This window comes from Chelon labrosus, assembly GCF_963514085.1.
Source record: "Chelon labrosus genome assembly, chromosome: 5".
NCBI classification, from domain to species: Eukaryota; Metazoa; Chordata; class Actinopteri; order Mugiliformes; family Mugilidae; genus Chelon; species Chelon labrosus.
Window position 1 is genome coordinate 3,761,188 of NC_140341.1, and position 13,361 is coordinate 3,774,548.

Here is a 13,361-nt window from a genome sequence, read left to right on the forward strand (position 1 = left end):
TGGTGTTTGGTTGGATTATGTTTAAAGATGATTTTTACCCAGGCCAGATTTGAGCAGAAGGACAAAATGTTTTCAGGTGGGTCGCTCACCATTATCTCTTCCACGCTGCCCTGTAGTTGCTGAAAGGACAGGGATGTGCTAGCGTGGGACTTTAGTAGCTTATTCCATAAATGAGGATTAGGATTAACCACGATCACGGCCAGATTAACCCACTAGGGGGCTCTTTAATTTAAATGAGCTCCGCAGGAAAAAATAAATAAAAATGTGTCTCTGGAAACACGTTTGTAAATCACAGTCATACAGGGACTCCTTCTAGAGTGAACGGATCAAATAATCGATTAAATGAGACAGAAAATACGTCGATTGAGCGTTTCAGTCTGGAAGTGAGGCTGTTCTTTCATTTTTTTTTCTCCCAGTTTGGGTTTATTTAACATATTTGTAAATGTTCAAATTGTAAAAACTTTAAATAAAAACCTGTAGACGCTCCAGAGAGGCTGCAACAGACCTGCAGCATGTGCAAAAGATCAGCACTTGGCTGATCCTCACCAGCCACAAGAGGGCAACAGAAACTAAAGAATAAAGAAAATGTGGAGACTCTGCGTCCTGTGGGATTTGACACTAAACGCATTTGAGATGTTTGAGACAGTTTGCACAGACTCTGGACTTTAAACCACATCTGCACGAGGTTTGCAAGAGCACGATAGAGCGGTTAGTCTCAAATGCTGGAGGTGTGTGAGGTGTGTCTGTAAATATGCAACTATTTTATTTTTTATAGTTTTGGCATCAGATATTTATGATGCTTTTCCATTTTTTTTTTTTTTTGTCTTACTTAGATCCAGAGCTTGGAGACAGCGTTTTTTCCCCCAGTCATCCAGTCATAGATAACAATTAGATTAGATTATCTACTATTGTTGTCTTTGCATTTAATTTAATTAGTCTTGATTAAAAGCTGTGCCACTGATAAAAAGTTAAGTCCTTTGTTCCAGCTGATAAGAGTTGCGCCAGGAGGTCTTGGAGCCCCGGAGCGAAGTCCGCGTCCTGAGGTTGCCTGCATTCGGTAACGCGTCCGCGGGCCCACGACACTTCCTATTAAAATCCTCCATGTCCACGGGGGCCGTGCGGTGCGCTTTACTATCGGTGGGCGGAGTCTGGAGGGAGTGGGCCTGGCCGGCGCTTTTAATACAGATGCGCTCCTCCGTGCGCCCTGCGTTCAGCGGCGAGCGGACACGGCAGAGAGGGGCACAGCAGACACACCGGACGGCACCATGACTGCACCCAGCAACACCTACGACGTGATCGTGGTCGGAGCGGGCATATCAGGTAGGGATGGAAAAGTTTACCCACGCCGCGGTGGTCCGCGCTGTGTGCAGCTACAGACGCGAGCGTGCGGATTGAATCCAAGCAGCGCCCGTAGAGGAGGCTGCTGATGCGCATTGTGTAAGGTGACTAAAGACAACTGTTGCGCATGAACGGCCCGTGTGTCGTGGCGGGGAAGTGTTGCAGCCTCTGCGTGGAGCGGGTTGTGCAGCGGGGTGAGAATTACAGAGACTTCTATTTGGCAGATAGGTCGCGCCGCTTTTCTTTCCCTTCTCCCGGTTCCTCCGCATTCGCGTCTCTTCCGTGAGGCTGCCTCTTCCTCTGTATCACCACCGCAGCAGCAGCAGCAGCAGCAGGAGCAGGAGTGCATGTTGAGTAACAGCTAATCAGCCGGAGCATACCTAGTATTACATAAGAGGAAGTGCGGGGTCTGGTGAATGTTTGTTGGATGCACATATACAGGGGCTGACATGTCATTTGAATCTGCATGTTTTTTTTTCTTTCCCCTGTGATGCTGAGGATGAATCCAGCGGCCACGGAGAATTACATCTGCCTCAGCATTAGTTGCACTGATGCATGATGTAAGGGGTGGCACACTCTTGATGCTTGTGCAACAGCAGCACAGCTCATGGAGGCATGGAGGCTGATTTCTGGCACGTATCCACTTTGAATCAGTAATAGTCTGAAAAAAGGAGGAAGGCCCCTGCAGGGAAATGTGAATTGTGTGTGCAGCTTCCTTTGAAAGCACAAAGATAATGTTTTAATTCCAAGTGCAGAGTCTCCGTGGAAGCCAAGACTCCCAAATGGAGATTTCATTTTGCAGCCTCTGTTTTATTTTTGGCTGCCAACTTAATGCGGTGTAATAGTGCATGACCTCCTCTCGTTTGTGCAAAAGTCGAGTTGCCGATCGAGGTGTCAGAGCGACTAATCTGGATCCCCGTGGTGCTTGGCTGTGTGCTCCTGCAGCCACACGAACCATCATGACACATAACGACGAGAGGTCAGGCTCTCAGGTGCAAAGTGGAGGCAGAGGATTTTTGCCTGGCTGCACGGCTGACTGTCCGTCAGACGGTGGAGAATTTAGGTCACTGTCAGTTCAGATTCCAGTCAAACAAATGCTACGGTTAAAAAAAAGAAAAAGTTTATTTAATAACACTTGGAGACCCTGCTGGCTTCCTCCTCCTCCTCCTCCTCCAGTGTGTGTCACATTAGGCCCTTGTAATTTCTGCATTTATTTACCCTGTTTACCACAATGAGGCCCACATATAACAATCACTGTCCAATCTAGGGACACACAAAACCCTTTGCACCTCGCGGTTGTCATCCTCCATCCTGACAGCCGCCGACCAGCGGGGGTAGCCAGCACCTTCTGAGGAAAACGCTAAACGCCTGTGACAGCCCGTTATCAAACCAGCGGCAGAGAGGATGCAGAGGATGAGAGGTGGGGGGAGGAAAGTCAGAGGAGCAGAAGACAGACATAATTGTGAGGCGAAGGAGGGAGCCACATCCTCTTCTTGTTTTGTCTCTGCAGCTGTGAGGGTGGGAAATGCGAACGGGCGAGCCGAGAGAAGGAGGAAGGAGGCAGAGATACGGGTGTCTGAGAACTCGGAAAGGGAGAAATGAGGTATTTGGGGGGGGAGGTGAATGGGGAACAAGAGAACTGTGAAAGTGGAAGGAGGAGGGAAGTGGGGAAGACACGTGAGAGCAACAGTTAAGTGGTGCACGAGGATTGTTTCTCTTGAGCTGACTTCAGACTGCAGAGCAGAGCGGAGCAGAGCTGAGCAGAGAGGAGAAGTTATCCCTCAATAAACTGTGCAGCGGATGATTTAGAGAACTTGGCTGCACTTGCAGGATTGAAGGCCCATAAAGTCTGCTGGATTCCTTGTCAGCAGTAAAGTTAAATGACTTTAAAATTACAACTTGTGCAATAGAGGGCACAGGTCAGGTCTCTTGAGGACGCGTTGGGTCTCTGCTTTGTGGAAACAAGATTACATTCCTATTCTGGATTTGAGAAGGTGGTTTTAATTTACTGTTAATCAATAAATCAGTGTCTTTGATAGAGACATGGGCGTTTGCTCTTAATGCTCTTTATTCCGTCTGCACACTTCATGTTCAGTCCCTTGTATCGTACTTAGTCCCGTGTCTTCATGTAGCTCCGTGGTCCTGGAGGAACGTCCTCTCACCCCGCTACGTGCTGCACCTGCTACATATGGTTGAAATGACAGTAAAAACCGATCTGACCTTTGACCTTTTACCAGAATATGACCATATTTCATATTTACATCCAAAATACAGAGTCTAATTGACTGATACCTGTCAGGTGTGCAGCGTCGTCTGCAGCACACACCAGACCAGACAGAGGAAGGTGCTGAGATTCAGGCAGGGCTGCTTTCGTGCAGCTTGCGCGCTGGGAAATAGGCCGGTGGCACGTTCTGTCGCATCAGCGCTCGTCAGGGAATACGTTTTTAAGAGACTGTGGAAACTGGCTGAGCTGGATCTCTTTGGATTGGATTGTTGGATTGTTTTGTAAAACCAGTGAACGTGGAGCTCTCTCTTTAGTTTCAGCTCGACGTTCTGCGGCTCCATCCACAAAGAAAACCCAGAGGAGGATTACGCTGTTAGAGAGGCAGATGTTTCCCTCAGGAGCTGTTAGAAGCTAAAAGAAAGTGCATGAACCAGAACACAACTCCAGATAATTGTAGTGATGAGCTATAAATAAGAAGCTGTTAACTAAATTAACACCTTAAGTTGAACAAGAACACAAATATGATACGCTTTCTTGCAGGTGCAGGATTCAGGATCTGGTTAGAGTTCAGGTTTGGTGAAGGTGAAGGTACCTGTGCCTCGAGTAACAATAGTAAACCTGTAGGTGATGAATAAGTCATGCTCCACTGCTCTGAGTAACAACCAAGGACAACAGCTCTCCTATGGACACAGCTCACTGCACACAGAGGAACTGGCATTCATTGGTGTGGCAGTTACTTAGACATGTAGCACCCACCTAGACCAGACCAGGCACCCCCACCCCATAGCAATGACACTCCTTGATAGCAGCAGCCATCCCCAGCAGGATGCAGCCTGACACAGACACACACACAAAAACACTTAGGAACAACTAAAAAAAAACATGAAGAACAGCACAAGATGTTGACCTGGCCTCCAAATTCACTAGATCCCAAACTGATCAAGTATCTGTGGGATGATCCACAGAGGCCCCTCCCCTCAAAGACCCCCCCACTAACAACAGGACACCCTCAGAAGGCCCATGTCCATTCTCTGATGAGTCACCACAAGGGAGACCTGCACAATATTAGGAAGGTGGTCATAATGTTATGCCTGATCTGGTTTAGTAACTAGTAAGGATTCTGCTTTTTCAGTTTTCTTCTTCTCTGAAAGGCTTCAGGTTTATTTTGGTAGCAGTCATATTTGCACCTGTTGAGCCTCCTCTATTCTCGTGTCCCGTCATTAAATGTGAAAGCTCCTGCAGCGGCTTGAACCCTTGTCCCACGTCTGACAAGCTGTCTAATTACTATCGACATGGCTGCAATCATAGATCACCACTTTCTCTGTCCAGCTGTGCAAACAAGAGGAGACGTTGCCTGAGAGCTGCCAAACACAATCATTAGCTGGACGGCTAACGTTTCCATATGTGACGTTCTGCATGCCGCCGCCGCCTCCGTGTTTGCGTTGAGCGCTCCGTGCAAAAGCCGTGAGAAACGCGACCGTAATCTCGGGCCGTGTTAATCTTCTAAATTATGACGACGGTTGTGTGAAAAGCACATGTGGCCGTGTTGATGGATGTTTGCACAACTGGAAGAAGCCCCCGTTTCCATCTATGATATCGTAAATGAAGTGATTTGAGGCAGGTGCTCTGGTGGAAATGTTCCCACTCTCCAGTCTCTGTTCAGTGTTTGCCTGCCAGAATGATTTTTCAATCCTTGTCAGTGGTGGTCGTGTTTAATGTTTGCATGGAGGGAAAGTACAACATTAAAATTATTCACTAGAATCACGCAGCAGCTGTTTATGGTGGAAAGGATGAGATACACACGGCGTATTTAGCCTGGAGCAGCCGGACTCAAACATCCTATTAGATTATGATACCTCTTCATGCAGCTGCACAGTCCTCCAATCAGTCGGTCATTTTGTTGTAAACAAATTCAACTCCACAGCGCTCAGATGGTGCATACACATGAAGCTACAGCCAGCAAACTTTAGCTAAGGATAAAGTCTAGAAACTGGAGGAAAGAGATGAAGAGTCCGTCTTAAGCTCACTCGTTTGTTTAGTCCAAGCAAAGGCGCACGAGTAAAAAGGATAATTAGCTGTTTTACGGTGGGTTGTGTGCTGTTTCTTGTCTAGGACCTGGAATTTATTCAAGTTGGTCAGGTAGAAAAAGCAGATAACTGTTCCCATGGTGCAAGTCAAAACATGAAGAAGCAGCATTTAGTTTAATGTGATGTTTAGACATTCTCTGACGTTTATGTTCTGCAGTTGCTTCAACTGAACCATTGTTCCCCTCCTTCTTATGATTTATTCTTTTATTGTTTGTAAAAGGATGAGTTGAGCTGAGCATGCACTTCACGGAACTGAAGGAAAATAACAATGTTCTGCAGTAACAGTTACGTGTGCTAAGTTTGCACATTTTGACTTTCTTGGTGTTGCACAAGTAGTCCATTTGATTGCTGCCTTAATAACAAACACAAAAACGTTGTGTTTTCAGTTCCTTTAGCCTCAACTAGTCACTGAAGTGTGGTGAACATGAGCAGGGATGAAATATAAGGTGTCAGCTCGTGTCGTAGCTTTGTAGATGATTAAATACCAAGTGATCTGTCTCTCCGATGAGGAAGGTCAGCCAGCTTTATCGTATGGAATTCAGTTCAGTTGTGTCTTGCTGTGCATTAGCAACAACCAGCAACTATGATTAGCCATAGAGGAGAAACAGTATATAAATGGTAAATAGGACCAGGCTCAGAACGAATCATTATGAATCAATGAATCATTGGCTTTCTTGTCTTCATGCAATGAATGCAGTCATTTCTTTGAGTTGGACAGTTAGGAAATGGTTAACTGTGTCCAGAATAAGCAGCAACAACTTTCTTGTCTCAATAATATCTTTTACTTTGACTAATGAAGCTGAGGAAGACTGCTTCGATAACCCTCTTTCAGGAGGCCAGATTAAAGTTGTTTGTTGTGCAAAAGGCAAAGCTTGCTCCTCCGAGATCTTCTGTTAAAAGTTCTAGTCCAGCCAGTTGACAAAGTATATGATATTCTCAACAATAAAAGTCATCAAAGTGGAGATTTAGAAGTTATTAACTAGTAATCTTAAGAAAATGACATGAGTTTCATTTTGTTTCCACTGAGAACTAACTGCAGGTTGCACAGAACAAGCAACTCGCTATAAAACAGTATCATCTGCATAGAGAGGAATTTTGCAATCAGACATAGTGGAGAAAAGGGCATTTAAACAGAATGAATCATTGTCAATAATAAGAGTGGTCCAGGAAAATGACAACTGTTTAGTTTTGTTGTGTGTAAGGTCAGTTTCTGAATGGCAGATTGCACAGAACAAGCAACTCGGTATAAAACATTATCGTCTGCATAGAGAGGAATTCAGATTTAGCGGTCTTCTCTTCATGCAAAGATTACACCTTGTCTTTATGCAGTGATTGAAGGATATTTCTTGCCTGGGACCAGGAATTTCTTTGAGTTGGAGATTTAGGAAGTGGATAAATGTTTCCAGAATAAGTACCAAGTTTCTCAGACGAGCAAGGTTAGAAAGCTTTGTCATACAGAATGCAATGACTTGCCAAAGTATTTGCATTCTGTATGTATCTGTATTCTATTCTCAATAATAAAAGTCGTCAAAAGTGGAGATTTGGAAGTTACTGCAGTCCATTGGTTCAGGAAAACAGCAGATTGCACAGAACAAGCATCTCGGTATTAAACAGTATCATCTGCGTAGAGAGGAATTTTGCAATTAGACAGAGTGGAGAAAATGGTATTTAAATATATATGGTGAGTAGGAAAAGGCTAGACGTTTTTGATAAATGTTATATAAATGTTGTTGCTTTTATGTTTAAACCAGCAATTAAATAATCCAAGACTAGAGTAGTGGCAGACTGATCTCCTAACCTATATTCAAATGTAATAATCTTTCACGTCCAAACTAATTAAGAATGTTATCCAGCAATTGATATTTGATAAAATATTCAGAAAGAAGCCAAATCAACACTCACAGGAGGAAAATAGTTCATAGTATTCTTCTGTCTCTCCCCAACATCTGTCTGTCCAGATCTCAAGCTAATTGCTTGTCAATATTGCCTCTCAGATTGCTCCCAGTAAACACCCAATCAGCGTCTGCGCGTTGAGAACATGAGACGGGGAAAATGTGATTGCTGCGAGTCTCGTAAATGTCTCCCTCCCGCCGATCAATACGGAGCCATTTAGGGCCCCGGCTCAAGAGGCTCACTTGTCACTCAGCCACTATTGGATTTTGTGTTTGTGTTGCCGTGAGAAGAACGCTCACAGACACATCAAGAAAATAAAATGTCACTCGCCAACAGGTTTAGGTTTCTTGACGGAAGGTGGAAGCTTTGTAATATACTAGTAAATATTCTCCTGTGGTGGAGAACATGACTGACAATGTGACTCCCCTCGCAGAAAGCATGTGGTGAAGTTAAACGGCAACTTGGCAGTGAAGAATATTTAAAGAATTTAAACTCTGGATTTTAAAATGACACCCAAAAACATAGCTTAGAATTTAAAGGAATAGTTTAACATTTTGGGAAAAGCCCTTGCAGTAGCTGAGGCTAGGTAAACTGGACTTGTAGAGTTTTCTGAAGACGTTTCATCCAAGTAGCGTCTTCGGTCCTCTTTGTCCAACTACAGGTGAGTGTTTGGTCATTAACAAACAAGCTGAGTTTCTGACGAGTAACACCCACAGATGTTCATATTTAAACCCCAACTCTGCCTCCACCAGTCTTTTAAGAACTGAAGATGTGGATGAAACAACTTCGAGAAACTCTACAAGTCCTGTTGCCCTTTTTTTGGATATACCATGACCTGGATTACTGAGAACCTTCACAGACATATTGCAGAATGTGACAAGACAATTTCAGGAAAGGAAATTCAGTGAGTTGAATCGATGACAGATCGATGACCTTTGGCGACACAAATGGGACTGACTGATTCAGCTGCTGCAACGCCGTCCACAAATTTGGTTCCCCATGCCGGTATCAGGGCTTGAAGCGTTGGGTGGTGGCATTGACAAGAGCAATGGCAGCAAGAAGACCGAGCTATGATTTTTATTATAGGGTTACATGAGGGTTACCTTGGCAACCAGGGCCTGGAACGTCCACTGGAGACCAACTCTCACGTACAAAGAGATGGACAATCTTCATAAAGCGGCGGACCTTCACAGAAGTCAATACTTAATTCCCATCGATTCAGAGCTGTAATGTCAAAATAACCCCAGCTCCACACTTTCCTCCAAAAAATTAGTGAAATTTTAACTTTCGAAACAAAATTCAAGGATTTTTATGTCCTTCTCAGTTCAGTGTGGTTATGGTTGTAAACATAGGTGAGGGGTGAGGAGTGTAAGAAGCCTGGATAGTTTGGAAGATAACTTAGCTATGCTACTAGATATACGTAAGGGATAATGCCCGACGGTTCACGCCTCCGCGTCGTCCATTAATTTCTGTTAATGGACACCTCGAAGGGCATTATCCCGCTTATACCATGGTCACTTACGAAATAAATAAATATTTAATCAATTAATAATACTTTAACGTGTTTTAGAGTTAAAATCGTGAGCGTTTTTTTATTTTTACAAGTCGAGCGCACTATTTAATATCTCCCGTATGCAGGCGTTGGCCATAGCGACCCGACCGCAGCAGTTGATCAGTGATGGGAAGTGAGATGATGGCTTAACCTTACGTTATGTGATACGAAGTATCATTTCAGAAGGCCAGTGCTACTTGTGTGTGTCCAGAGAATGATGCGAAATTTTGTTTCAAAGAATCAAAGTTCACAGATAGTTTCCTAAATCGTTTTCTTTGTGTTTATCTCGTCCTTGTCATCCTCTAATTCGTTCAATTCCTCCGGTGTCACCTCCTTGTGTCGCTTCCCCTTTTTCTTTTCATATTCTCTTCTGTCTTTTCCTTCTGCTGCATTCCAGTCTTCAAAGTTGTCAAACTCACCAAATAAGTTAAAAGAAATGATAAAATCACTCATGTTTTGTCTGTTTTGCGATGAATAAACTGTGAAATAACGTTGAGTCTCCGTTGCCATGGTTACCATCTAGCGTTTGAGCCAGCGCAATAATTTAGAACTGTCATCAGGCAATTTGACGGAACGTCTTTCCTAGGTGTACATTATCACTTTTTAACCCACACCCTCCAGCCAATCAGAATCGAGTATTCACCCAGACCATGGTATAATCTTGGTTACCTTTTTCCTTCAACTTTAGCTTTTGTTAGTTGAGTTGTTTCTTCTTCGTCTCAGGTGTGTCTTAATTTGCCCCTCCCCCCCTTCCTTTCATGTCTAGGTGAAAAGGGGACACTTTAATGGTGTTTTCTTTTCAAATAGGGAGCGGTGGTGACAAGAAGACCTAGCTACAACCTTTAATGTTTTGCTAGCATCGTTTGAAAAAAAACCCAAAAACATTTGGGGGTTACCCTGGCAACAAGAACCTGGAACGTCCCTGGACGGGTTATTAGTTATTGGTTATCTTGTTAAAAGTGAGATTTAGTTTAACATTTAGAGCGGAAACAAGGGGAAACAGTTAGCATGCATCCTAAAGCACAATGCTAAGCTAAGCTAACCTGCTAGCTGTAGCTTAATATTTAACAAACAGACACTAAAATGGTTTTCGAAAGCATGCCTTCCTATCTTCTCGTGTGGCAGATTCGGAGCCGAAGGTGCACGTCGACCTTCATCAGCTGCCTCTCTCTTTCCTCTCTTAAGGCCGCTGATGTGATTTAGACGATTAGAGCCGGGAAACACCGCGGGACAAAAGATGGCAAGAGCAATTTGGAAGCGAAAAGACAAATGACAGGTGGTAAAAAAACAGGGGCGAAATGAGGCGAGAGGCGGCCGACGGAAAGCAGGGAGCAGCAAGGACGGCAGTGTTAGGACATTAACGTGATTAGTTAGACACACACACACATGCTCCCGCCTCCCGATGCCGATTTTTAAAAATCCTCTCCAAGCGTTGTGTTTAATGGAGCCGTGTGCTCATGTGAAATTACATAGGGGAAGATTTAGTCCAGGGAGCAGTGGGAGGCCGGCGGAGGGTGGAGGGTAGTGGGGGTATACAAATACAGTTTGTTCCTGCCAAGTGGCTCCATCTTAACAATTACTGTTGTCAAGGAAACAGTGTCCGTCCCCAGCACAGAGGGCAGAGGACGAAAAGAAGCAAGTGTGTGTGTGTTTGTGTGTGTGTGTTCGCTCTAAATCGACTGCGACTTTGTGCAAAAATAAAGAAACTCTCTCCTGACAGTCGCACAGCTTCAGGTCTTAATCATTCTTGAAACTATGGCAGATAAAAAAGCTTTTGGAGCGTCTCTGGAGACGGACATCCAGACAATTAGGTCAACCAGAGCCTGAAGGTGCTGCAGTAGAGAGGAGAAGAGAAGCAGGAGACGAATGAGACGAGAGGAAGAGACAAAACTGAACATTAAAATCACAGTCGTTTTAAATCCGACCTGAAGTGTAGGTGTATTTAATAATCTGGTTTGTAGAATGAACACTCTTCAACGGAAATGAAAAAGATGGAATGATACAAACCGATCGTATAAAAGGAGAGTAATTATTACTCCTTAATACACCTGCACATATTTGCACTTGTTGTTCGTAGCTGGAGACTTATCCCACTCGACGTCCCGCCGTGGGGAGCCCGATAGAGTGTAAACGTACGAATCCAATCAGCCTCGCCCATCACATCTCTTGTCTGATCCCTCCTTAAATGCATATGCACAAAGCCGAAGGCTGAATGAACGCCAGCTGCGCCTCAGATGACAGGAAGACTGCGCTTCAAGGCGGCTCGCATCTGTTTGATAAATATCGCGCACGTCTTTGGGTGCAGAAAGACTCGAACGGCACAGAGAATCTGACCAAGAGGAGGAGGAGGAGAGATCTGTGTTCTGTCGCTTTGATTCTTCAGGGTTTCCACCAAAGACTGTCTGACCTTTTTCCTCCGTTTGTAACCCCTTCATGCATATTTCCATGCATGGAGAAAAAAGTTATTTAAAGAATAGGATTTTCTGGTTCACATGCAAACATTGTAGCCCCGCTACTCCCTCCTCATGAAGAACAGCACAAGGTGTTGACCTGGCCTCCAAATTCACTAGATCCCAAACTGATCAAGTATCTGTGGGATGATCCACAGAGGCCCCTCCCCTCAAAGGCCCCCACTAACAACATCCTGTTACCAGACACCACAGGACACCCTCAGAAGGCCCATGTCCATTCTCTGATCAGTCACCACAAGGGAGACCTGCACAATATTAGGAAGGTGGTGCAAGAATGTAGTAATGAAACGAACCAAACATGCAATTTTTCCAATTATCACCTGGATCTGAAGCAGATATAGGTGTGAACGCATCCTCAACACCTGTGAATGAGTAAAGGCCAGCGATATCCAGACTCAGGATGTGAATGTGGGCGAATCTTTTCAACCATCTGTCTTTTCTGGCTAAAAATGTGCACGTTTATCCAGACCCTAGCCATGTGCACCACCCACAGATGTTCCTAATAAAACAAAAAAGTCATTCAGACCTGGAGAAGCTGCTTGAATGAAACGTCTTCAAGTCCAGTTGCCTTTTATTTAGCTTTGTTTTCACAGTCATTTTAATATTCCCACTCACACGTTGTTGTTATTTTGTCTTCCTGCTGCCTGAGTAGATTTTCAATCTCTGTCTGCTATTCCTCTCTCTGAATGAAGCCAAACAACAAGGGAAAGCTTGTTCTGAAACCTCAGAAGTGACGATTTATACAAAAGCTTTTTTTTTTTTTTTTATGAAACAAAAAAAAAGCCTCAATTAGGACAAACAAGCTCTCTGATCAAAGCCTTAGCCGACAGGAAGCTCCTTCTCGCAGTGATTGCTGTGGGCATAAACAAGAGATGCAGACAGATGCTCTTTGTTTTCAAAGACAGACGCTGACCTTTTGAGCCGGAGCGCAGGTAATAGCATCAATTTAACAGGAGGAGGAGGAGGAGGAGGAGGAGGGAGGAAGATTTGTGAGCCTCCTCTGGTCCGAGTCGACGCTTTCTCCAAAGGCCTGCAGGCTGGGCGTGTTTGGACAGGGAGAGGAGGCTGAAGTTGGGTAATGCAGAACAAACAGCGCTTAAACTAATGTAAACCCCGCTCGCTTCAGTTAGAGCTTAGCGGGTTTTTGGAAGGAAGGAGTGCGAGAGGGCGAAGGTGGCGAGGAAGGACGGGAATTTAGGCACGAGGCCAGGAAAACATTTGCACAGATGTCGGCGCCTGCAGAGAGAGTTGTAGCCATGAGATATTTCTGCTGCTGCTCCTCCGTAACAAGTCACCTCCTGCTTTTGCGATTTGTTGGTTTTGGCTCAGTTTAAAAAAATATAACGTGTTTTATTTTTTTTTCTTGGTGAGCCTTTTGTCTCGAGCTTCATCTAAAGGAAATACTAAGAACAGAACCGCTCGTGCAGCCTTTCAGGTGAAAAGAGCTCGGACGGAGCTAGGAGCGATTTCCACTGGCACCACTTTTATAAGGTCTGAATTTGGTCCAGGTTCGGGGTGTCAGCTTGGCTTCGTCTCCACGGCAACGGCCGCTGAGGTTCATGGGTGTTAAAGCTCTTAGAGCCACTCCCAATAATTCCTAAGTGACAGGCAAAATGTCATTTGTCAGAAAACAAAGTTAGAATGCTGCAACGGTCTCCAGTTACCTGAATGTCGTTTTTATTCTAAGCTTAACCCTAACCCTTTCCTCACGGGAACTAATTCTTGTCAGTGCAAATACAGACTTTTCTGATTGTGATTTAATGACGAGAGTGTTTGAAACTTTAGAAATATTGTTT

General features: G+C 44.5%; 1 protein-coding gene across 1 annotated transcript in view; it reads left to right on the forward strand.

The window, feature by feature from the left end:
• Window positions 1-1,038: 1,038 nt before the first annotated feature.
• Window positions 1,039-13,361, forward strand: part of mao (monoamine oxidase) — a 35,159-nt gene continuing 22,836 nt past the window's right edge. The window contains exon 1 of the mRNA XM_084545083.1: window positions 1,039-1,320. Within this exon, the coding sequence (XP_084401209.1) occupies window positions 1,266-1,320 (55 nt within the window). The 5' untranslated portion in view covers window positions 1,039-1,265. The remainder of the gene's footprint in view (window positions 1,321-13,361) is intronic.